At 35.1% G+C, this 27,183-nt stretch overlaps 2 protein-coding genes and 1 pseudogene across 3 annotated transcripts; 1 reads left to right on the forward strand and 2 right to left on the reverse strand.

The window, feature by feature from the left end:
• Nucleotides 1–2,092: 2,092 nt before the first annotated feature.
• PDE334 (ATPase, F0 complex, subunit B/B', bacterial/chloroplast) lies at nt 2,093–3,631 on the forward strand. Its single transcript, XM_078312822.1, has 2 exons — nt 2,093–2,615; nt 3,182–3,631. The coding sequence occupies exons 1-2, from the start codon at nt 2,244–2,246 to the stop codon at nt 3,461–3,463; spliced, it is 654 nt and encodes a 217-aa protein (XP_078168948.1). The 5' UTR covers nt 2,093–2,243; the 3' UTR covers nt 3,464–3,631.
• Nucleotides 3,632–4,110: 479 nt separating this feature from the next.
• On the reverse strand, nt 4,111–11,935 carry LOC144563356 (gamma-tubulin complex component 4 homolog; annotated as a pseudogene). Its single transcript, XR_013514331.1, has 15 exons — nt 11,704–11,935; nt 11,205–11,352; nt 10,451–10,551; nt 10,019–10,130; nt 9,660–9,920; nt 9,293–9,372; nt 8,903–8,986; nt 8,298–8,384; nt 7,966–8,021; nt 7,548–7,739; nt 6,850–7,074; nt 6,524–6,612; nt 5,752–5,905; nt 4,744–4,864; nt 4,111–4,405 (listed from the first exon to the last, which is right to left on the reverse strand). The product of XR_013514331.1 is annotated as a gamma-tubulin complex component 4 homolog (transcript).
• A 5,671-nt stretch (nt 11,936–17,606) lies between these two features.
• LOC144563358 (E3 ubiquitin-protein ligase IPI1-like) lies at nt 17,607–23,494 on the reverse strand. Its single transcript, XM_078312823.1, has 6 exons — nt 23,041–23,494; nt 21,444–21,625; nt 20,376–20,434; nt 19,657–19,685; nt 18,588–18,978; nt 17,607–18,278 (listed from the first exon to the last, which is right to left on the reverse strand). The coding sequence occupies exons 1-6, from the start codon at nt 23,207–23,209 to the stop codon at nt 17,819–17,821; spliced, it is 1,290 nt and encodes a 429-aa protein (XP_078168949.1). The 5' UTR covers nt 23,210–23,494; the 3' UTR covers nt 17,607–17,818.
• Between the last annotated feature and the right edge of the window lie 3,689 nt (nt 23,495–27,183).

The raw sequence follows: 27,183 nt of genomic DNA on the forward strand, positions 1-27,183 counted from the left end.
TATTTATTCTTATCTGATTGGATGGTGCTAAATTTTTTTCTCATAAAATATGGTGTACAAGAGCATTACTCTATTTGTTTCCTCGCTTTATATTAAATTTTCATTAAGTTTAAATAAGATTATTTTAACTTTTTCCAAGTATTGGTCGCTACTTGTTCCAATGCTATGCGATGCTTTTAATGATGGCCGCCAAACTATACTCAAATAATATCAAATTTGATATATCATATATCTAAATGTCGAATAACATGTATATAATTTTATGACTTATTTTTGGTGAATTATGACATTGATTGTCACAATTATAAAAGAAGTTTGGATGTAATGATTTTTTTTTCATGTTTATATAAGCAGAGGCAGAACTAAAAAATTGAGATAGAGAGCTAAATAAATAAGTGTTACTAGTATCATACCCGTGCGTTGCAATGGAAACATATTATAAAATGAAGAAGATCAAGAATTTGATTTACAAATTGAATTTCAAACTTTGATGCAAGTAAAGAGATTTGATAAAAAAAAAATAGCTTGTAGAAATATATACATCCCATAGGAAAAAGCCAAAATGACAAAAAATATTTAGTAAAAGTGAATTCATATTAATAAATTAGTTTGCTCCATTTTGTGACACTAATTATAGTTAATGTCACTAAAATCTCTTCTCAATATATATTCTCCATATAATTAACAACTGAAAGAACCAACCTGAACATACTAATAAAAAAATAATATTTTATCTTATCAAAATTGAAGAAGTAAAATTGTAAAAAGATTCACTATAGCTTAAATTGAGTATGTATTAAATTTGGAGATATCAAATATAAGATATCAAATGTTGATATAATATTTTTAAAAGATGTCAACATTTGATATTTTTAAAAATAAATTGATCATCATCATGATTCTTAAATAAGAGAATAAGGAATGCGAGATAGCTGGAGATGAGAAATAAGAAAATGAATAAATTGATTTTCTCTCCAATTTTGTTCTCTATTCAATTTTAATTGTAACATATCGTGTGGCAGTATGTGTGGTGAGTATGTGTTTAACTAAATTTAGACTTCTATACAAAAAAAGATGCATTTAATCAAAATAAGACAAATTATTTAATTGGACTGATATTAAATCGGAAATTTCATCTTTCAATTATAGCCGTTGGCGGATCACAACATCTACGTGCATAATATAAGAATGGAGATGTACTTATGCAATTTCATTTTATGAAAGAGGTTAATAATATAACTTTTTTAATAGCAAAATTAATAAATTTTAATTAATAGGAGGTGCTTAACATCCTTTTGGCTCCAAATTCTTCTGTACCCTGTGTATAAAAAAAGGGAAGAATCACTTCATAATTATTTTTATTGACAATTATACAAATAAATTTTAATCTTATTTAAATGAAGAAAGAGTAGGGTTAAAATGCACCATTGGTTTTTGCCCCAATCATACCCCATATCTATATCTCCGTTTACAAAGTTCAAATAGTCGATCCGAACCGTTCATCTTGTTGTACATATTAAAATGTGCTTAGAGACCAAATTATATATTTTTTGGAATTTTTTTACTATTTTTTTAGATAGGTACAAAATCACCGTTTTTGGATGGTCCAGATGTAGTGATTTTGTACCTATCTAAAAAAATAGTAAAAAAATTCCAAAAAATATAAAATTTGGTCTCTAAGCACATTTTAATATGTACAACAAGATGAACGGTTCGGATCGACTATTTGAACTTTGTAAACGGAGATATAGATATGAGGTATGGTTGGAACAAAAACCAATGATGCATTTTAACCCTACTCATGAAGAAAAATGTGAGCAACAGCTCGCTGTCGAATTCTCCCTTTTTTTGACCCCCAACTTACAACAAAATTGTAAGATTACCCAAAAAATAAAATAAAACAAGTGTGAGCAACCTTTCATCTCAATAAAGAAAAGATAGCCGTCAAGTGGAAAAAAAGAAGAGGAGAAAACTATCCAAAGATTTTCTCAAATTCAAAAAATACAATACACAAAAATAAAGACTTTCTTTGGAATTTTTTTTAAAAAAAAAATGTTAGTTATATTTATAATATTGTGGCATAAAATCTTGCTTTATATGTGCGGCCGAAATTAGGATCGGTCGGATAGAGGCTTCTCTTCTCTTCTCCCTCCTCCATTCCTTCCCCAATCCCTCTCTCTCTCTCTCTCTCTCTCTCTCTCTCTTCACCGTGTTCACTCGCACTTGTTCTTCGCATCCAAGCGATGGCAAGCACAGTCATGGCCACCATGCCTATCGCCCCCACCAAAACCTCCCCATCTCTGCCCCCACGCAAACTCTCCATTCGCGCCCAAGCCCAAGCCAAACCTTCTTCCAGTTCAATTCCCAAACCAAAGCACCTCTCCTCCAAGCTCCTCTTCTCCGTTCCTTCCATCGCTATGCTCGCTGCGGCCTCTCCGCTCCCTGCTTTGGCCGCGCAAATAGAGAAGGCGGCTCTCTTCGATTTCAACCTTACCCTCCCCATAATCGTGATTGAGTTCCTAGTTCTGATGGTGGCGCTAGATAAGCTCTACTTCTCGCCGCTAGGCACATTCATGGATGACAGAGACGCCAAGATTCGTGCTCAGCTCAGTGAGGTGTCATTGCTTGTCTAGCTATAAAAATAGGATAGGAGCATAATCTAATGTAACTGTGATTATACCATAAACATCCTGTCTGTGTCATAAGAGGCCACACTTCTTGCTAGTAATTAAGTACACTATTCCACATATTATACTTATCTGATTATACTACCTATCGGCATAAATCAAATTAATCAGACTTTTGGTCCATCAATTTGTCACTTAGTTTATTTTTCTGGAGGCCTGTTGGTAGATGTTAGACTCTTTTGATCAATGAATAATCGGAAGTTCTTAATTAACCTAAGTCCTGTCAAAAATGTACACACTTTCAATCAAAACATCAGAACAATGTCTTTTCTTCAATTACACAGAAAAGTGAATTTTGTAAGAACGATAATTGACTGAGAATTTTAATTCTGGATGAGATATAACATGCGACTGAATTAAGTTGGGACTAAATCAACATGAACAGGTCAGCACCTGAATAGACAACTTACATACCTAAAATATCAGTAGGAATCTCTATTGGCAACTTACAAACCTGACAAACCAATTTGATTAAATACCAAATAAAACCACAGGTGAAGGATACATCAGCAGAGGTTAAACAGCTGGAGGAGCAAGCAAATGCAGTAATGCGCGCAGCCCGTGCTGAGGTAGCAGCAGCACTGAACAAGATGAAGAAGGAGGTGACAGCAGAGATAGAGGCGATGCTGGCTGAGGAGCAGAAGCGCGTTGAGGCAGAGCTCATAGAGGCAATTGAGAATCTCGAGAAGGAGAAAGAAGAGGCTATTCAATTGCTTGATGCGCAGATCGATAAACTCAGTGATGAGATCGTGAGAAAGGTTCTTACTGCAAATTAAACTAATGAAATTGGGTGATGGAGTTCTATCATGTTTTATAGTTTTTTTTTTTTTTCCTTTTTCTTGCTCTTCCCCTCATTTTTAAAAATGTAATGTGATCCTGCATGATGGAAAATTCGGATCCTTGATTTGTGGGGCATTGATGATGGTATACAAAAGTTCAACCTACGCTCTTCTGTGTATTTATTTATTTTTCAGGTTGTGGGATTTGGGGAAAAGAACACATCTGAACCCACAACCTGATGGTATGGTATGAGTCCTGCATCTGTTGCCACAGTTGTGACTTGTGAATATAACATCGTACCCGTCTTATGACACTGGGCTTTCTAATGGGCTTTTAAGATATATATGCAGATTTTGCTAGATTGGTTCAGATCACATGTGACATGTCATACTCCTGCAGCAGTTGCAACTATGGCACCGCAATCCGCAAAGCAAAGGAAGATGACAAGGTATATGATACCTAATACATACAGCAGTCAAAACTTTGGAGACTTGCCACCGATTCTATTGAGCGTTAAAATACCTAATACATACAGCAGTCACAGAGTATTAAGAATGTACAAGAACACATAATGCAAAGCATTTGGAATTATGCCTCCTCGCAAGCACAGCACACCCTAACTTTGCGCAAAGTCAGCACTCTAAATAACTTTGGAATCATGCAGGCAGTGGGCCATAAAAAGCTCAAAAATTCTACAATAGCACTTGCATCTTACTCGCACAAATACAATAACACTTCCAAAAGAAAAAAAAGAAAAAAAGAGAGAAACAAAACAAAAAGGAACTAAACATAAAAGAACACCAAGTAAATTAATACCAAAAAGCCTATATGAACAATCTTCTTAAATTACGTTAAATCATAAACAATTAAAAAAAAATTAAAGAAAAAGACTGCTATGTCCATTACTTTTCCACACTAATCACTCCTCTAGCAGTATCCTATCAGATAAGAAAAGAAGAAAAAAAAAACACTTTAAAAAGCAATATTTACCAATCTAGTACAAAATACTTGCCTAAGTTAAATATTTACGAGTCATCTCTTGTACTTGAACTCAAAGTGATGATATGCACATGACTTACTACTACCAAAATGAATAATTCTACAACACCAATGAAAACTGCTACTGGAACTCAAATTGATAAACTTTTTGGAATGCCTGAATTTTAATTATCTTTCCCGATAGAACAAACCTCAACATGATTGGACACAAACAACAAAACATGGAAAAAGAAAAGGTCTCCTTATTTTTCACTTTCAAGTTGTACAATTCAATTACCTCAAAGAATTTGTTAAAATTGAGCCACATGAGAAATTGTCGCAGGTAAGGTGCCCTTTGACTTCCTGCAATCTGGCTACTCCGCAAAATTGTATACAGAGTTTGATTTCTTATTGAACTCCTGATGTGAAAAAAGAAAACTTCAATCTCATTAAGGGGCCAAGGCATGTTATTTCAATGGCAATCAAACTTCCCAATGCATGATAAATGGTTTAAACTCAAATCTGATGCCAGTCTCTAATTCCATGGCAATTGAAATAGACCAAGTGCTGCTCTCTAATTGGTTGAAACTCATCGGTACAAAACAAATCTCAACAAACAAGTCAAGCTTGCGTACCGGAACAAACCATACAAGATTAAACGCAGGTAACACCAAGCAGTTAGATCACTCTGAAAGAAAGGTACATTTGTTCAAAAGTTTTCAGTTTTTCATGTATTTGAAAAGCACCTCTTTCTCTTTAAGGTACAAAGAACTAAAATTACAAGAGAGATCTTTAGATTACCACAAAAATTATCTGGTTATAAACGATTTGACTCTTTTAATATTTTTTCCAAATTCAATTAAATGCTGAATCTAAATTGACAAAAAATAATAATAGTGATGAGTGAGGCTATGGTACTACACAGCGTGGATTGGTCCGTACTAGGGATCATTATTTTTGTTTTCATAGTTCAAATAGTTGATCCAAACCGTTCAACATGATTTTCATATGAAAATGTACTTGAAGAGCAAATTTTACCCTTTGGGGTTTTTTTTAGTATTTTTTTAGATAGGGAACAAATCACTACTTTTGAATGGTCTATAATATTTAGATTAAGTAATTTTCTACCTATCTAAAGAAAATAGTATTTTTTTTTTAAATGTGCAATTTGATCTATAAGTATATTTTGATATGGAGATAATGTTAAACGTTTCAGATTGATTGTTTTGACTTTAAAAATGGAGATATTAATCCATAGTACAGACCAATATGCACTACGTCAGATAGATCATTCCTGTAATAGTACCTCAGTTATGCGTTCAAGCTCAGATAAAGAAGAGGTGCTCTCTTGTTGTTCGAGGCTCCAGCAGAAATGAAGGCAGAGTTTCATTATAGAATCAAGAATTCTAGAGAGTGAACCAATGTCTAGGAACGATTGTGAAATCAACACCATCAAGTACCTGATTAAACAAGATAACTAGTTAGAAGTTCATTGCCAATTTGACTGCCTGTTATTTTGCATTAGGATAATAAGTTTTTCTAAACCAGTAGAATAACCAGACGTATTGTCAAACAAGTTATGCGACTTGACTAGAATGCTTGTTTCGGTGTGATAAATTATCTTCCATGTGTTCACAATTATTATCAGTCAAAACATCTGAACTATAAAGTTTTCATACCAAACTTTTCTTCTTGTATGGGCTGATGTTTGGAAGTATTTTTTTTACTTCTTTTTTATTTTCTTGAATTAAAGTTATTAGGTCTTAGAAAAAGCAAATGACTACAGAAATGAATATACAGCAACAGATGAGCATGATAAAAAGATGCAGATTCTTGTACTAACAGTCATGAGACTGGAATGATGCCACATTGATTGATTCCAGTACCAGCCAGTAATGCTATACCGATCAACAACTGTTCATCCCAACTTGGGATTTTTTTTTTTTTTTTTTTTGCTCAGTTCAGACTTCAGACCAATATAGGCTGTTGATATGTCAATTGAGGTTTGGAAATAAACAAATGACCAGCAACATTAATGAAATGCCACAAATGACCAGCAACACTTATCAGGGGCTTACTCTTGATGGAAGCCAACCAATTCCGTGAAATCATGTGATTCTTGTACATGAGTTTGTAACACATTCCACTGAGACTCTATCACATCAACCTAAGAGCAGGAGAGCATAGAAAATGAGAGAGGAAAAGTGACCAGTTCAGTTTGGTTCATGTGTAATATATCAACCAAGGGCAAATCAAAACTAAATTTGTATATAATGGGAGAATGGGAATCTCAATTGCACCACTGGGGTTAATTTTTGTCAAACCGAATTGAGGCTTACTGCATTGCTAAAAATACTCTCATCTTATCATAGAGTTTATGTTTTTAAAGCAAAATTTCATCTACCTGAATGTAGAACTGAAGGTTTCTGATAAGGAAAATCATGTGCTCTCTGACCCGCCACATCGGCTGGTGGCGCCGCCTTCGCAGCACAGAGACCGGGGTGCTGTCTCGGTTCCTCCTGTGGTAGAAAAATCTGCATGGTCTTGTTGTATGACCGCCCCCCAGGACCTCTCCAGTTCCATCTGGGTTCTCTTCAGCCTGATCAGGTACTGGAAAACTTTTCGGTACCTGACAAAAAAAAATATGGCTCAGCATTTGTATACAAGCACAATTCACCAGTAAAAGATATTCTTTATTTTTATTAATTCGTGTTTATTTTAAAATTTGGCTTGACATAAATCCCAATACATATTCGGCACCAGGACAGACTGGTACAAGCTCCCCGAATTTTCAAGTAAACCTGAACTGCAACATCAAGAACCGAATCCTCTGAACTGTTCATTACATATCAAAACACCAGAGCAACAACCAAAATAACCAAAAGAAGGGTGAAAATACTCAAACTAGAACCTGACAAAACCTGAAATTAACTTTTGTCTGGGCAATAGAAAACCAAACATGGCTTGAATGGAATCCATCCCCAAACCTAATAACGAATCAAGCTTGATTGCCTCAAGACTACTCCAAAGCACCCAAGTGGATCAAAAAGGGAGCCAAAAACTCAAACCAAGCAACAATTAAAATCTCGAATAGGAACTTACTTGGAGATGACCTCTTGGGTGAAGAAGAGCTGTAGCGGCTACTCAACAGAATATTCTAGAGAGATACCATCCCATCCATATAGTGCCAGCTCAGCAGAATCAGTGTTCCTTTGTAATGAAGAAACAACCAAGGACTTCGCTGCAATCTCCTTCTGAGCTACGGTTGTATTAGTACCTCCAAAGGATGACATTCTAGAGAATAAATGTACATGTGAGAGTTTGTTGACCACAGAATCATTCAGTTAACAGTGGTTTGTGCTGACCTTCAAAAATAGACGAAATATCTATCTAAAGTAAGCTCAATTGACACTGAAATTCAATAGTTTACCGGTTTACCTCAACATGAACTTCGATCTTATCATAAAAATTCATCAATTAAGCCAATACTAGTACACTATGCATACCAGTTTATACATACCTTAATGAGACTCGTGAAAAGTACTTATCCTCTTCACCAATAGTCTTGAGTGCCGCCTATACCAAAAAAAGCAGATTCTGATATCACTTAATCCATACGAGATGCCCTACCAGAATGACTGACTACCATAGTATCGAAAATATGTAACCACATACTGGCGTGGAACCCTACTTGTGGTGCCTTGATAGTTTATACAAAATCTTAATTTATGAAAGAATTACGAGATTGCAAGATCACTGATAGCTATAATCATTAATGGATAGTAGGTAAGTGCATTATGATAATTTTTGTGTAATTCTGCCGTGCAGGCTGGTACAGTAAGATATGCTTACCAGTTGAAAAGGAACCATGAGATCTGCTTCAGCAGTAGACTGCCGAGGGGGGAGGCGCATCAGCTGTCTGCTCTCCTCCAGAAAACACTATCATATAAGAAAAGGAAGAAAAAAAAATCTTACTGGAGAATTAATAATACACCATAAAAGAAGACATCATATGTATCTAAGTGAACCTCAAATTACCCTCTGAAAGGTGATGTCGCCTATGAGTACAAATAATGCTCCTTCAATTAGTCAAAAAATAATCAAGGATGTCTTTTATGTTGTGCAGGAATATACGTGCTAATATTTCTCAGTGTTTCCATGAGGTACTTGTAACATTAATTTGCAGTGGAATAATTGGTATTACAATTAAAGGAGTATTTTTAAGTTATCTTTTTAGTTAAGGATACATAAAGATAGAAATGGCAAGAGCGAAAGAGAAGATCGATTTTAAAAATTGCATAAAAAGTTTGCCAGAAGCAATCTGGGTCCATCTTTCTTTCATTTTAACACTGATAACAATAGAAAACAACAGACCTACTGAAAAGGCTGCTTATGCGAACATAATGGCTTTTTGCTCATTTTTAACCTAAAAGCTGTCAAATATATCAATTTAATACCTGGTAAAAATCGCCTTTTGCTAAGAGAAAATAATCTTTGAGAGCCTTCAAGTGGCCATTTAGATTTGCCCGTACAACTACAAGCTTCCATAATGAAACAAGAATACAAAGTAATTTAAATATTCGTTAAAATATTAAAAGAAAAGTATCATCATATTTTCACAATTTGCAAATTTGGCCAGAACAATGCAAGTTTATAGATTATTACTAACAGCACTGAACAATACAATACCATGCAACTTTTTAGAGGAAATAAAAAGGGCAAATAAAATCTTGATCAAAAGGTGCAAGATGAAGGGGGGGAAAAAGGAAAATATTATCAAACTGGTACTAAACTGTATATCAGAATCTGGTTCAGCAACCAATATTCAAACAAAAGGTGGTACACACCTGCCACAAGTGAGTTGCTGCAATTGTACGTATTGAACTAACAGCAGACTCAAATACCTCTTGTGGATCTCTGTTGAAACCTAAATTAAAAAAAAAAAGCACAAATTGAGTACAAACTGGTTATATTCTGACTAACTAGGAGTCTAGGACAAAACTGGTTCAGAAAATATATCCCGCCATACCTGCACTCAACTCTCAGCTAGTTATCACCTGGAGCATACATTCTGGTATCTTTGTAATACTTAACTAGTCAGTACTAGAACTGCCATGAGCATTTATTCATACATACCAGTATACTAGTCTGCATAGTAGCATGGAATCGATTTCTTCACATTAGTTTTGTACCAAATGCTATTAGGTTCTATACCTTTAATTCCAGAAGCATAGTATCAATTTTCTTCACCTCTGATTGGGGCAGCAATTCTTGCACAACCAAACCAAATTCATCTGATAGATCCTTCATAGAACCATGAAACCCGAAAAATGCCCCTTTTGGCCCTGAATTCTGGTTTGATGAATCGTCCTTTAGCTGAAACCCAGAGCTAGGGTTTCTCAGAACTTGTACCGCTTTCCCTGCAAAAAGGATCGATTGAGCTACCGGCATCTGTATGTACTCAGGCAGCATATCCTGTATTTCAAGAAGATAGATGTCAGAGATTTGGTATCTAAGTTTGCATGTATGTGTGTGTTTGTCTGAGTAGAATGATAAGATGTGGATTGGTTTACCAAAGAAATATGATATCCAGAGTGCCAATCAATACTGAGAGCTGCACCATCAGCTGATTTGTGCACTGTTTTTTCGACATCAGCACTTGATTTCTCGCTTTCTCTTTCTTGTCTGTCTTGTTTGCAGATAAAAAAAGAATAAGTTGTGGAAAATTATTATAGAAAATGTACATGATGGTATTTGGATAGTTTCAGACATGTATGTATGATCTAGTTCTTTACTTATCAAGATTCTGGTACAGCAGAGCACCTATACAATATTGACCAAATATCCTCCTAAAAATTACCCCCTAAGAGCAGTAGAATACCATATCAGAATACGGTGCCAGAAAATCAATACATGCTAGCGGGTACAGTACAACACTCTCTTGGACAGAATTAATAAATCCCGATTTCAAGCTTGGTACTTGAAATTTGAAGTTCCAAATTTACCTTTGAATAAAAAATTCACTGTAAGGATCTTGAATTACTCCATATACCATCCAAGATGCCAGCTGGTTATATACATCACCTGATGCCCATGCCACAGAAACCTATTTTCAAATGAAAAAATAAGATGATTCACATAAAAAAAATGAACCTACACAAATGCCCCTTATTTGAATCATATACAAATGCTCCTCTTTGATTCATAGATTATTCATCAACATTTTCAGAAATCTGAACCTTACAAAGGAAGTATCAGATATTCATAAGCATAATGTATGCTTAAGCATAATCTAATATCCAAAATGTGAAAGCACATTTATAAAGATAAAATGAAGTGTAATATCTTAAAAAGCAATCAAAACTCTTTGCCATAATAATAAGACCTGACAAACAGTAACTGCCAATGTACTTACTAATACACAGACATGCATTTTTATGTCTCAAGAAAAGCTTATTTTGAAAATAAAATTTCCAGCGAATTTTTTTTTGCTTTATTTGACATAAAGTATGGTATGATGTTTTTGAAAACAAAAAACCATTTTATGTTGGACAAGACTTACATGCATTAGACTCAACATCAGACACTTTCTTGAATTTAAAATATCTCGACTACAAGAATAAACTTCTAGCACACGAAATATAAAATTCCCGGTACAATAGTCATAAAATTCATGCAATTTAGGTTTTTGGGGCCTCATGACCCTGACGAAAGGCCGAACTGTAGGTGAGAAACATTTCCACACATGGCAAATATTACCTCTGGATGCAACTCTGCAACTCAGGAACACCACAATGGCACCTTTTGTGCAAAAGATTGAGGAGCTGGCCTCCCCTTGTATCTTTCTTTTCTATCTCTGCAATTAGTCCGTACAGAGGTGGTAAAAGCACCTCAAACTGTATGAAAGCTGCTCGTGTTAATCAAGGATAAACAACCATTCAGTGCCGTCCCACCCATAAGAAACAGAAAATCTCCACGTTTTTCACAGGTTTTTCTTATTGAGTTGTACAATTGCAGGCAAATCGCAATAAAAGTGTACATTAAAAACTAACTATTAAATCTCCAGTGCAGGACCATTTTGACCAGGTAAGATACGTCATCACACTTATTAATAAAATTTATATTCATTTTTCACAGGTTATTTCTTATTAGCTCTACAATTGTGGGCAAATTGCAATAAAAGTGTACATTAAAACTTGGAACAAATTAGTAAAACTTCATAAAACTTGCAAGGGTTTCAAGCAACTGAAGTACCTACCTCTGGGAAGGATCGACGAAGGAGAGATGTGGAGCGAGCCTGAAAGTGGGGCCCACAGGACAGGACAGTCACCATCTTCGTCCTCTTCCTCTAGTTTTTCCCTCTCGTCTATGACGAAATCGCCAGTGAAGCACAGCAGCGCAAGCAAAAGCTCATGGAGCATTTCTATGCCTTCCTTACACCAGATCCGGAAACGTCCGTGCCGTGCGCACCTCTCTTTTTCTCTCTCTATCTCGCCTATGCTACAATTTGCGACGGATATTTTTTATATTGAGGAAAATTTAAATATTTTAAACTTAAATTTGTCCCGTTTTTTTTTTTAGTACCATCCCAATAAATCGGAATTAAATAAATACCACCGGATTTCATAAATTTAAGATTCCGTCACGTTCACAAAATGAATTTGCGCACCGATCCGTTCCCGACCGATCCGTTTTCGGACCCGTTCACAAAACCATTCTGCGAACCCACCCGTTTTCGACTGACCCGTTCGGACCGACCCGTTCACAAAACCATTTTGCGGACCGATCCGTTCACAAAACCATTTTGCGGACCAACCCGCGAACCCGTTTCCGACATAACCCGTCCGCCTGACCCGCTCCCGCCTGACCCGTTCCATGACCCGTTCGCAGAACCATTTTGCGGACGGATCCGTTCACAAAATGGTTCTGCGGACTCATAACTTTAGCATACATAAGATCGATTCTGTTTCCATTCTCCGTTCATTCTTCACCAAAGGCAACAGCAAAGGTGCGTTTTTTTCCATCCTTTTTAAAATTTTTTTTTTTAGTATTATTTAATTTAGTGCATTATTTTGTAATATTAGGTTCATTCAACCGATTATGATTGGAATTGCTTGTTATTTTGGTGGTGAAGTATTACAAGGACCAAATGGCGCTTATTATAGCCACCAAATACCGAGAATGTTCAATATCGACTTAGGTTTGGATTTTAGGGGTATAAATAGGGAAGTGTACCAACAACTCGGTATTGACCACTGTAATTATGAACTGGTAATTTCCGCAAGAATCAATATTGGCCAAGGCAACCAAACATGGTTTCAACAGCTTCCGGTACAAGACGATAGCAGCTGGGGGTTATATGTCAATATGATAATGAATATGACCACCCCTTTCAAGTTCTTAGAGTTATATGTGGTAGCCAACCCCAGACATAACCCTAGACAGAACTCCAGACAGAACAACAGACAATTGTTGCAGTTGACTCAGGGTTTGGGGCTCGAGCAATCTGTAGCGGGTCCTAGTCAGACCCCATTTGTAGCTGGCCCTAGTAGGGTCCAATCTGACAGGGGTCGATCCCCGATTCCATCCTCGTCCTCTAGCCGAGTCCAACCTGAGAGGGACCGATCTGAAACTCCAGAACGACTTTATTATGGTGATAATACGGACGAGGATCCTAAAGAAAGGGAGGCAGAGGCTAATTGGGATGATAATGGGAACGGTGGAGTATCAGATCACAGTGATGAGGATACTGGTATTCCTGTGCTTGGTAGACGGAAGTGGCCTATAGTGGATCGTGGGGAAAGACATCCGTTTGAGCAATTTCATGACACATCAGGGTTTGAAGAGGCCGATAGCTCTTTTTTTGTGACTTGTGAGGTATGTTTGTTAATTTATATTTAATTTTAATTTAATTATTAAATTGATGTTGTTTAATTTTTGTTGTTTCTTTTGTAAATTAAAAGGGAGAAAGACATCAATTGTCTGAGGGGATGACATATGACAACAAGGATAAGATGAAAGATACAATTAACCACTGGCACATTCAACAAAATAGGGAGATAAAAAATACACATAGCGATACCACCAGGTTGAGGTACAAGTGTGTTAGCGCCCGGTGTAGGTGGGCGTTGGTTGCGAGGGCTACAGGCTTTGGTAATACTTGGGCCATCACGAAGAATGCGGCTAAGCACACATGTCACGCATCGGCATCCAGGTTAGATCATGCACAGTTGACGTCCGCTATGGTCGCCAACTGTATAAAATTGTCATTGGAAAAAAATGCTGATATTACTATCCGGGCAGTCGCTGACTTATGTGCTGAAAGGTACGAGGGCATCGTTCCAAAGTACAACAAATTATGGCGTGGTAGAGAGTTAGCAATTGCTCGGGCCTTCGGTAGTTGGGAGGGGTCTTACGGGCTGATTGTCCCTTTGTTGGAGGCAATAAAAAGGTCAAATCCGGGAACCCAATATAAAATTGTTTCAAAGCCAACCACTAAGCCAGGGTATCGTTTTTTCATGAGAGCAGCATGGGCATGGGGACCATGTATTGCCGCAGTCGGTCACCTCAGACCCATCATCAGTATCGATGCTTGTTTCTTGTCTGGCAGATACAAGGGTAAGCTGTTAATTGTAACCGGATATGATGCAGAGAACCAGTTAATCCCTTTAGCATTTGGACTAGTAGAGAATGAGGATTTTGAGAATTGGGGATGGTTCATGAAGTGGGTGCGGGAGTTTGTAATTGGGCGAAATATATACATGTGTGTGGTATCTGACCGACACAAGGGCATAAAAAAAGTGTTTATTCAAGATGATTTGGGCTGGTGTGAGGAGAAAGGGGAGTGTGCTCACCGCTACTGCTCTCAACATGTGTTTGAGAATTTTGGAAAGCACACCAAGGATAAGGTAGCTTCCACTTTTTTCAAGGTTATGGTTAAAAAGAAGAAGAGAAGAAGATTGCAAGAAGGACTTGATGCAATCGGGAGGCGAAATCCTGCTTGGTTGTCTTATTTGGATACATGCGGCAAATATAATGAAAATGACGAGGAAGAACAGCCTAAGCCATGGAAGGTGTATCAATCTATGGATGATGGATCTCGTTGGGAAATAATGACTAGCAACGGTTCCGAATCGCTCAACCATGTCTTCAAAACTTCTCGCAGGTTTGTATTTTGTAATCCTCCTATTTTTTATTATCGTTTTCTTCATTTAATTGTAATTTTTAATTCTCGTAGGTTACCAGTTGCCGCAATCATTGAGGAGACATTCTACAAGTGTGTCAGCTGGTTTGAGCAAAGAAGAGAGGCGGCTATGCAATTGCAAGCAGCAGGTCAGCTTTTTTCCAATCGCGTACGGTTTTCATTGGTACCGCTGGTTGACGCCATACTAATATCAAATTTATCAATTTTGTCAATTTTGGCCTCTTTATTTAATTTCAAACAGTACAAATATCTATGGTAATTCAATAATATATCACCATTCTTGGATGAATCGGTAAAAAATCATACAATCTACGCTAATTCAGAAAAAAAAAATTCCAAATTGGTCCATTTCCACTCTACTTTTGGTCTAAATACAACACTGTAATAATAATACTAACATATTACAATTTTTGGACATTTCTAAATTTGTCGATTTCTAAATTGGTACATTTCTAAATTCTAAATTCTAAATTCTAAATATAATTTATAAATTCTAAATACAATTCACAATTCTAAATTGGTCTAAATACACAAATATTTTGGTATCCAACTTAACTAAACTAAACTACTATTTTGGTTTAATTTACAATATACTACTATTTAATAAAATATGTACACAATTATTTACAAATATACTACTGTTGCACTTAGGGGCACCTCTAATTGCTCAAAAACTGAAATTAAATTGCAATTGAAAGTAAAGAGATGAGTTTAGAGAAATTTGACACGCGGGGTGATAACGGAGTTCGGCAAAACAAAGGCCTACGTCTCCGGGGCTTCGCAACCTTGTGAGGTGCGCCTTCCTATTACCCAATACGAAAGGATTACAACTTGTGAACCGTTGAGCCCTTACACACCAAGCGGGAGGTCAAACGGCCAACTCAAAGAGATGAGAACAAGGTCTCGATTGTCTAGGAACACAAGAGAAACACTCAATAGATCACTCTAACCTAATCTATAACAATATTAGTGAAGTAGGTTTGAGGTTGCTTGAGGGATTTTGAAGTTTTAAGCTCTCACAACAATGGAGTAGGCTAAGCTCTCAGAAAATCACTTTTGAATTAATTAGGGTCGGCTGAGGTGTTTTTAAAAGTGATCACTTCAGTCTATTTATAGTGACAGCTCAAAAATGAGCTGTTTGATATAAAACGTTACCAACGTTTTATTAAACGTTACAACGTTTTATTCAAATGCGATTTAGGGTTTTAATTCTCTGACAGCTTAGTAAAAACGTTACATAACGTTATATAACCGTTACAACGTTTCAAGAACGTTATAACGATTTATAAACGTTACAACGTTTATAGTTTGTACTGAACAGCAATTCTTCAGTTGTTCTGTATCTGTTAAACGTTACAACGTTTGTAAACCGTTATAACGTTTGTAAAACGTTACAACGGTTGTATAACGTTATAACGTTATAACTTGATTCTTTTGGAGCTTCTGATCATTATAAAACGTTACCAACGTTTTGAAAACGTCCATAACGTTTTATCTCAATTTAATCAACCTCATACATACTTTACCAAGCTTTTGATTTTACAATTTGTATTCTTGATAAAAGTCTTCGTGATTTCTTCAGTCCAAGCTTATTATATCGCAGTTCTTACTCTTCTTGGACCTATATGTTCTCAAAATATAAGAAATCGTAAAATTCAATAATTGTATGTTTTTGCAAATTAGTCAAATAGACGTAAAAGATTATTGTACGAACAACAACTACAACATACGATTTTGGTATAATTTACACAAGTATCTACAAAAATTTTAAAAAAATGGTCTAATTTACAATATAATACTATTTTGGTACCTACCTAAATTATACTACTTAAACTAAACTAAACTAGTTAATTAAATTAAACTAAACTAATTAATTCTACTTAAACTAAACTACTTAATTAAATTAAACTAAACTAATTAATTCTACTTAAACTAAACTACTTAATTAAATTAAACTACTTAAATAAATTAAACTACTTAAAATAAAAAATAAAATTTACCTTTTTTCCCGTCAGGTGCGCAGACAGAGGAGAATTCGGCTTGGTAAAAAATGCCACTGTCATTCCTTTTATCCGGATGCACCACGTTCGCCAAACCATTTTGCGAACGGGTCATCGGGAGCGGGTCGGACGGTAGCGGGTCATGTCGGAAACGGGTTCGCGGGTCGGTCCGCAAAATGGTTTTGTGAACGGGTCGGTCCGCAAAATAGTTTTGTGAACGGATCAGTCCGAACGGGTCAGTCGGAAACGGGTGGGTTCGCAAAATGGTTTTGTGAACGGGTCTGAAGACGGGTCGGTCGGGAACGGGTCGGTGCGCAAATTCATTTTGTGAACGTGGTGGAATCTTAAATTTATGAAATCCGGTGGTATTTATTTAATTCCGATTTATTGGGATGGTACTAAAAAAAAAAAAAACGGAAATTTGTCTCTCTGAATTTACGATATTTAAGAGGAAACCTTTATGAATTGACGATATATTACTTATCCAGCATCTGTTATTTCCATTGGCAAGGAAATAAACAGTCTTTTTTGTAGAAGCTCTTTGACAAAGAAAACACATAATTTTCCACGATTAAAGCCAAATAGTTAAACTCCTTTTGATTGTTCCGTTTGTTTGATTTCAATTGAAATTAATTAAATCCGCAGGTCGAAAGTTGAACTATCATAAGTTAAAGTTTTAGGAGCCTGATAATTGAACTGTTTTATCGAAAATATAATTTTGATTGGGTGAAAATCAAATTTACCAGTTGAACATTACACCCCTAATATTGGTCCGGTCCAACTAGAAATGGATCAAGATCAATAATTTTGTTACAGTTCTCAGCTGTAGAAACGTGTTTCATGCTATCCCATAGCCTCCATAGGCCATAGCGAAATGTGATCAATGAAGAAAATTGGTCAGCATTACGGACGTCTCAAATTTTCAACAAAAAATAAAATAAAAATAAAATAAAATAAAATAGTATAATCAATGCTGCCTACTTATTCACAAATTCACATACAATATGCTTACAACAATAGTTTAAAATTACTCCTTTTGGAAAACTCCAAATGTTGCGCAAATTTTTCCATGCCACAAAAGAAACGACACACCCTTAAATCACGCAACAAGTTTTCTTATAATAATCATGAATGTTTCCATGAAAGACAAAAATATTAACCTGAGAAAATCACATAAAAGATTGCATGCGAGGCACATGGTGTGGCCTATGAGAGGAAGACTCTGACCTTCCCCTTAAAGGTTGCCAAAACCCTCTTCTTTGCTCCGAATCAGGTCTAGGTGCCTGACCTTGTGGCCACCAACCATTCTCACGGTTTTCAACAGGGGCAAGAGGAAATGGCGCAAATTGATCTCTTTCCCATGCATAAAATTGATTTCCTCCAACATCTTCAGTTGAGTTGGATGAAGACGATGGAAAGATGCAAAAACTATTTGTGCTATCAGAAGGTGGTACAGGAGACGGTTGCGGTATGGCTGTAACACCTCCCATGGTGTTGGCAATACGTGTGAACATACCTGGGGTAGCAGAAGAGGATGGAGGTGCATGGTGCTCTGGAATGGTTGGATCAGATCGTACAATTTGAGGTACCAAAGGAGGAACTAGAGAGGTGGGATTCCCAGCTCTTGAGCTATAAAATTATAGAGCAGCAAAAATATATATTAGAACTGTGAAGTACATTATAACAGAAAGAATATCTTGCACATCTGTCCCTGCCTATAACAAAAATGTTCCAAGTATCCCTGGTCCAAAATGATTTACAAAACCTTATATAGGCTTATGACCACATAAGGTGAAACAACCAGGAGAAGTGGATGCAACAACCAGGAGAAGTGACCGCATGCAGTCATTAATGAGCTACCATTGGACTTCATCCTTAAATCTAAATTCTACAGAATGTGATATATACCATATCAACCAACAAAGATTTGAAACATACCTAGTAGTTCCCAGAAAATCAAACGTGTGAGTAACACCTCTAGAGGACTGACCATCTTGTTCTGGCACTGAGGTAGAAGTTGGCAGCTGCATGACACTGCCTCCATATACAGTACGTGGGAAGTGGGAGTCCCATACATTGTAACGAAAATCTATGGGAAGTTGATGAGGATGTTGGGGTAACACTGGAAGTGGTTGGCCTACAACTGTCCTACCAGAAGGATGGTGGTGATGTCCATTGGATGATGATGTGGAGGATAATGGGGATGATGATGGTGGCTGGTTTGCATGGATTGGGTTGATGTATGTTACATATGGGCACGGATGGCCAGTTGCAGTTTGTATCGCCACATGATTAGCAAACAGGGCTTGGGGACTAAACAGCTCAGAAACTGCACCATTAAAAAAAAAAAAAAAAAAAAAAAAAAAAACTTAAACAGAGATGAACAAGTACCAGAGACTATTTATTTTTAAGTCCAAATTCTGTGATTCGTGCTGTCTTTCTAGTGTCTAAGAGTACAGAGTTGGAAGAAGCCTGAAGGAACAACTCACCCCATCTAAATTTTGGTCAATTTAATTAACAAATCAAAACAACAACGACAATAAATCAATCAATAATACTAATAATAAAAAGAAGAGACACCTCTCAGGTGGGGTTTAACCTAAGATCTCAAGGCTTGCAAGGCACCTAAAAGGGGAAAACCACAACAATGGACAACCTTTGATGTAATATAGAAGTGTGCATTATCTAGAATGAAACACTTCAAATTTTGTTAGCAAAATGTCCATTCCCGGTATCAACCAAAAACTCTAATTTGGTATTATTAAATTAAGTGACAGGAAATAACTTTCGGGATTTATTAAATCGCAAAAACAGTTTCTTTAATTGCCAATGTCATTCCTAGATAATTTAATAATTGACAATTTTTTTCCTTTCTTGTGATCAATGGAGATTTCACTTGAGTCTTCAAGTATAATGTTTTGGTCATAAACATACTAAAATTTCATTTAATATTGCATTGTAGCATAAAGGTTCTATCCAGTAGCATTATATACAGTATTTGACTTACATGCAAGTGGCGGAGACGGTTCTCCATCCCTGTTAGAATGAAGAGGAAAAAAATGATGATATTAGCAAGGCCAGAAACCTGTAAAATAGAACGTATGTTGCATAGCTAGGGTCAGGGGAAGGTCTTCATGGAGTGAATGGGGGTCCCCATTCATCTTCAAAATCTTTGTGCTTATACATGTAAAATTGACCCCCATACTCAGCATGCAAATTTTATATGATTGAACCCCAGTGTTTGACCCCCATAGCCTGAACGTCTGGCTTTGCCCATGGCTAGGGTGTTTCTTTTCTCTAATCATAATTGGCTTCAAGCACTTCCAACATTCTTATTACTTCTAATTGTATTCATATTTCATAATAAAAACTAATTATTGATACTTTTCATATAGTTGAGTCAAGCATATTATGAATGTAACACCAAAATACATGACAATGGAGGAACATGTAATGCAAACTGATCCCATCCCACGCAATAAAATATATTACTCCATCCAGATAGAATAGAGAGGGTATAATTGCAAAATTTTGCCTCCATTTCACCTTTTTTTCTATTTCAACATCATTACACTATGTTCCACCCAATGGCAATCGTATTTGTCAACTATTCCATCCTTTTCCACTCAATTCCACTTCCAACTTACCGAACACGCAATAAATTTATTAGAAGGAAACAAAAATAAGAGTAATATATTATATTACGGAATCCAAACCAAAACTTACTCAAAGAAAGTAGGGAGCTGAGCCATCCTACCAAAGGGGCACCAGTGCACACCAAAAGGCTACATTTGCAAAAACACCACATATTTATAAAAACTCAAGCATAACCTACTATTTGCACATGAAAGTAGCATTCAACCCCTCCCCCCCCCAAAAAAAAAAAATAATAATAATAATAAATAAATAAAAAATAGATAGATATAGAAAAAAATGAATGAAAAAGTAATAAAAGAAGGAATTAGAAGTAATTTTTTTATCAATGCTTTTAATTGCACTACGATAAACATCATATCCCAAGATTCCAATGAAAAGAAAGCAAAATCATTGTAAAAGTGAAATACGAAACCATATCCTAAGATCCATTGAAAAGAAAGCAAAAATCATTGTAAAAGCGAAATGCAATCTACTATAGCTAGGCCTAAATATTAAACACAAAGCATACTACAAAATATTGTCGAAACTGACATGCTAGCTAGGCCCAAAACCGAAAAACTAAGATCAATAGTGTTTGCAGAGAGGTAGGTTTTAATTAAGAAACCGTATTAAACCATTGGTCCAGTAGAACCACCCAACTAAGTCTTAAACCCAGAAGATTCAGGGCTCCAACCAAGACCGACTTACAACATGTAAGGTTATTCATTATTATTGTGCTTAAACCCAAGAAAAGATGCTATACTTGGTTTAGGGTGATAACAGATGGTGCCTCGACCAAAACTAGACAAATTCAACTATAATAACTAATCCATATTGCAAATATTGGTTAAAATTGAAGTTCTTATTCTTCTAGATTGAGATTGACAAATCAACAATGAATACAGGTGATTTCACCTAGATTTTAAAAAAGTGGAAATACTGTAGAGATCCCAGATCTAAAATGCCAGACTATCTCCATATTATGGCAATACCCAAAGTATGAAAGTTCAATTACTTTCTGAAAATCTACAGAAAAAAAATACAATTCAGCTTCCCATATTTTGTAGGGATGACTGATACTATTTCGTTTTACAGGCTATGCACGAATTTTTCCACAAAATGAAAAGAAAAAGAAAATTAGGGAGATGAGATTAGTACAATTTCTGGGTACGTAAGGTCATAAAGGTCTTCATCAGGAGTCCACTCGTCCATCACATTCAGGTCAGGTACCGGTACATTACGAGAAGGACGGTTTGCATACAGCCAACTCCCTTTCTCTACCTTGCGACAATTGGGACATTGCATAACTCCCTTCACATTAAATGCTGACCCAATGCAATCTGAAAATAACAAAAAAATTGTGAACTATATCACTGTATGTCTTGGAAATTTCAAAATGTGGTACACCAGTTGTTCGGTCATATAATGGTAGAAGCACCCGGTAAAGAAGTGCTGCAACCTAACAGTATCAGTTTAGTCCAGTCAGATTAATTGTATCAGTGTCGGTTTACTGTGTCCAGTCTAGTAATTTATACCAAGTTTAATTTTCAAGATTTTATTAATTTGGAGGTTCTATTTTTTCATACAGAACTCCAAGTATTCCCAAGCTGGCAACCTCATATTGTTTTAGCAACAAAATGAGTGAAATTAACCAAAACATATATCTTAAATTATGAAAAAAAATTGAAATCCCAATAAATGCATTGGTATACCCAATACAAGTAACCTTTTCCTATATGTAAAACACTTTTAGTAAAAGAACTAATCAAAAGACATGTGAAGATTATAATAAAAATAACTTGAAAACCTCCCTGTGTTTGTTTAGCCTCTGAAGACCACCACAGTCAAAACAAAATAAAAACTTCTTGCAAATTGCAGAAGAACTAATATTTTCCTAGATGAAAAAAGCTTTCGATAAATGAACTAATCAAAAGACATATGCAAATATTCAAATAAAAATTACTTGAGAACCTCCATGTGTTTAATTAACCCCTGAAGACCTTATTCTGAACAATATAATTTACAAAATAGTATAGTATGAGATAACTTAGTGGATGATAAAAAAATACTGAAAGAGGAATTAATATTCCCTAATGTGTCTCATGACGAATCATGCCTTATGCTTACATTGATAAGGCATGTTAATTTCAGGGGCGGACTCATGTAGTTCCCTGGGATTTTGAGTTTGAGTTTTAGTAGTGATTGGGACGTTCCGATCGACTTTGCCCTCCTCTGAATTTTTTTTGCCCCCCTCTAGATGTTTAATTTGTAATTTGGATTAAATTTAGGGTTAAAATGAATGTATTTTTTTTAATTATGATTGGTAATTAGAATTATAGGTTAGAGAATCATAAATTACAAGTCAAGAGTATTGGAAATTATAAGTTAAAGCGTTGTTTTTTATCGAGTACCTAATTAGTTCCCCCCCAATGAAATTCCTGGGTCCGTCCCTGGTTAATTTGTCATATATATAGAACTTTGGTGAAATACAAAGACTCCAAAATGGATTTGTTCTTTATTTTCTATCCCACAACTGACAACACACATGGAAGGTTAGACAACATCATGTGTAGCTCTGATTTGGAGCTAAGTACTGCTGCTAAGAGATAACTTCAGTATTGTTGTTATCCAAAGACACGCAATATTAAAAAAAAATCCCAGTACCCATTAACCGATGAAATTTCTTAAAAAGAGAATAAAATTTTAGCATTCAGTGCAATAATTTCTTAAAAAGAAAACAGAGAACATAACTTACCGAGATGAAATTCATGACCACATTTTAAGCGAGCAATGGATCGATCTCCTCCTGTGGTAACTATTTCGAGACAAATTGAGCACCAAATCTCCTTCCCCATGGATTCGTCATCCTTGTTTTCTTCTTTTTCTTCCGATTTCTTCCCGATTCGCATGATTTTCTCTCCCATGCCTGAAAAGCGAGTCTGAGCGGATAATTTGATAAAAAGTTGAGATAAACGCAAGGAAACTGGAGTAGGGATTTCCAGAGAAAGATCTAATTGGAGGTAGATCTCAGCGAATTATGCCAGTGAAACGCCCTTTCCCCTTCTCTCTCTCCTCTTCTCTCTCTCTCTCTCTCTCTCTCTCTCTCTCTCTCTCTCCTGTATCGCAGATTCCTAGAAAAACTACGGTCTTTAATCCGGGGGTTGGAATTGGCTTATTTTGCTGATGCACCCTTATAAAGTTCGGTATTACAACTGAACTGGCAGCGGTTAGAAGTTAGAAGTTAGAACTCACATCACATCACATCAGAATCAGACAACTCTTTCTTCTCTATTGTGTGGTGTATTTATTTTGACGTTTACTTTCAGGCGTAGGCGTAGGCGTAGGCGTAGCCTTACAAAATACAAAGAGATACGTAACGTAAGGTATTTTCTTATATATATATATATAATTACTGTATGATATGATATCTAAAAGGCAGCTGTTATCTCGTCTCGTCTCGTCTCGTCAGCCGTCCAAATTGTTTGACCAATGCGAAATTACCCAAAAACTTTTGAGAATTCGCATCCCCTCAGGTTACTAAGCAACCCCTAACACATATTTATAATTTATATTAGCTTTTATTATATAACAAAATTACACTAAAATAACTTATTTAACCTTTCCAATGATCCAATCTCAATTTTCTGGTCTTGTCTTAGTCTGTCTCTTGCTTCCTCCCTTCAACATCTCTTGCTCGTTAATATTAGTCCAATTTATAATTTGACTGAGTAGAAGAGAGAGAGCGCTCAGCTCAAGAAAGATGTAAAAATATTCGCAGCTCAAGCGAACCTCGCCGTACACTTTTGGAGGCTGGAGATGCTAGATGTCATGTCGCTTTCTAAAGAAATTAGGGAATAAATTTCAATTTCGTCAATCGTGAGCTGTTCTAATCCATTTTTCTCTCTTTAATAATATATACATGTAAGAATGGACTTGACCCGATATCTCAGGAAAAAAAAAAATAGTTTGATGTTTTTTTTCTAAATGGCACCTAGAACCCAAAAATAATTTTTAATATGAGATGCAAAATTATCAGCCAAAGCAGGCCAGGCCAGGCCAGGCCAGGCCTATCTAATACATACGACTAAAATTTACCCAATCGTCAGTTCACTTGTATTATTTTGACTTCATTATTAATTAGAATTATTCTCAATTCAAATTCACTTAATTCATCACTACTTTTCTATTAAAGATTGATATTACAGTTTTTCCATCACTTCTCCAGCCAAAATTATACTCCATTCTCTAATTAAGAAAACATACAAGTTTCAATATCACGGCGAAAGGAAAAATAATACAAAGGAGATATTAGAAACCTTTCTTACAACCAGTGTTGTGAATAACGGTATGCAGTTATCGGATGGACAAGGTATTGCTAAGTGATTAATTGAAAATAATTGAGGATAATCGTTCACATTCGAAAATAATCGTCCGATTTGTCAAAACAAAATCCATAACAGTTTAGTCAATGTCAATTAATCATCAGCCTAAACTACCGTTTTCTACAACACTGCTTACAAGTTTGGGAATGAAGGTAAAATAATAATTTTGGTTTTCCATAAAAAACAATGACGAATCTTCTAGATAAAGCTATTCTGATACAATAACAAAAAGAAAAACGGGGGGGGGGGGGGATTTCATGTATACCCCTCAAAAGCTTCAAAATCACTTATTATTCCTCTCTAAACTTAAAATTACGTAATCCCCTCTCTAAACTTTCAAAATTTACAAATTTATCCATTTTATTGGCTTTTAAATTGAAACTCATTTATATTTATAAAATTTTCTTTTTATTCTTCATTAAAAACATAAAAAATGACAGCTTTATTATTTGATCGGTTTTCAAGAACAAAATGAGTATTTTTTAAAAGGTAAAGAGTATAACAGATATCTTATAAAATCCCAAATTTTTTATAAATACCTGAAAAAAAATGAAATTATGCAATCTATCCAATTTTTGAATGGATTTCGATAAATGCCCAATCCGATTAGTAAATAACCAGATTAAGAACAAATTTCCGGTGACTTAATTTCTGGACCTAGAATAACTGTCTGATTACTTAGTAACCGGAAAGTGTCTATTTGTCCGAAATTACTTAGTAACCGGTTTTGCTTTTTTTTTTACAAAACAGAAATTTTTTAAATTTTTTTATTTTTGGTATTACAGTATTAGAAATATTGAATATATTTCTTTGAAAATAGATGAAATACAATATAATTTGATTTATTAGAAATACGGCAACAAATAATTCGGATCAACATTTTTCAGGGCAGATTTATCGCGGCTGTAAGAAAAATTAATATATTTCTTTATGTGTTATTGAAAAAAATAAAAATGTCTAGATTCTGAGTTATTGATTCTAATTCAAAAGTCACTTCTAGATAAATACATAAAATATTGTCATCCTTCTAGTATATTTAATTTCTAAAATGTTGTATCTATTTTTGAATTTTTTTAAAGTTATTTAATGATTGATATTCAAAAATAATTCTCAAAATAGATATAACTTTTTAGAAATTAAATGTACTAGAAGATCACAATATTTTATGTATTATCTAGAAGTGACTTTTGAACCGCGATCAATAACTCACATTCAAAGCATATTTATTTATTTTCCAATAACACATAAAGAAATATATTAAGTTTTCTTACAGCCGTAAAAAAGCTGACCTGAAAAAAAAATTGATCTGGATTATTTGTTGCAGTATTTCTAATAAATCAAGTTATATTGTATTCCATCTATTTTCAAAGAAATATATTCAATATTTCTAATATTTCAATACAAAAAATAAAAAAAATTAAAAATTTCTGTTTTGTAAAAAAGAAGAAGAAGCAAAATCTACAACTTTCCGGTTACTAAATAACTAGACACTTTATTCTAGGTCTGGGAATTAAGTCACCGGAAATTTATTCTTAAGCAAGAATGGACAAAAAAGTGGAAAATGGACATTTTATAAATTTAAAATGAATTTTAATATAAATGACAAAAAATGAGTAAATTTGTGAGTTTTGAAAGTTTAGAGGGAAAAGTACGTAAATCTGAAATTTAGAGAGGGGAAATACATAATTATGAAGTTTTTAGGGGGATACGGTAAATTCTTCCAAAAGAAAAATATGAGAAGCGTTTGAATTTTGGTCGGAATTTTTTTTATAAACCGTAATTAAAGAAAAATTATGAAACCAACATAATATTTTTTTTTACAAAAATTATAAGGACTGAAATGTCATTTCAGTTTCGAACTTTTTTTTTTGAGACCGAAATGACAATTCAGTTCCGAAAAAAGGGGATCGAAATAGCATATCAGTTCTTATAATTTTTGTAAAAAAAAAGAATAAAGATTTCTTTCCCCCAGTTTATTTCCCCTATCCATCCCCCAATCATTAATTATATGAGGGGACTACAACTTCCAGCACAAAAGACAAAAAAAACGTGTATCAGTCATTAATAATATGGGGGACCGCTAATTAATTGGGGGACCACTTATATTTAAAAAACCTTACAATTGATGCACATAAATATTTATACTTATACACGCAAGTATTAATATCTAATATAGTAAGTATTCATATGTAAGATATCAAGTATTTCTTTAAACAATCTTTCTTATCATATACTCATTTTTTACACATTTTATGGTTTTTTTTTCTTACTTCAATGTCGCTCATATTTCTGACAATTTGTGAATTTTTTGGCGAATCTAAAGTCATAGACGTTTTCTACGTAATTTTCTCTTTCAAATGAGATCCATGATGAAGTACTTTTGAGTTGTCCGCCGCACAAGTATTCATACTTGATATATTATATATTAACACCTACGCGCATATGTCACACCCCGCGGCCACGGGTCGTAACAGTCTCCCGCCGTAAGCATACAACGCTGTGTATACTTACAAGGC

Source organism: Carex rostrata, chromosome 12 (genome assembly GCF_964058835.1).
Source record: "Carex rostrata chromosome 12, lpCarRost1.2, whole genome shotgun sequence".
In the NCBI taxonomy this organism is placed as follows: domain Eukaryota; kingdom Viridiplantae; phylum Streptophyta; class Magnoliopsida; order Poales; family Cyperaceae; genus Carex; species Carex rostrata.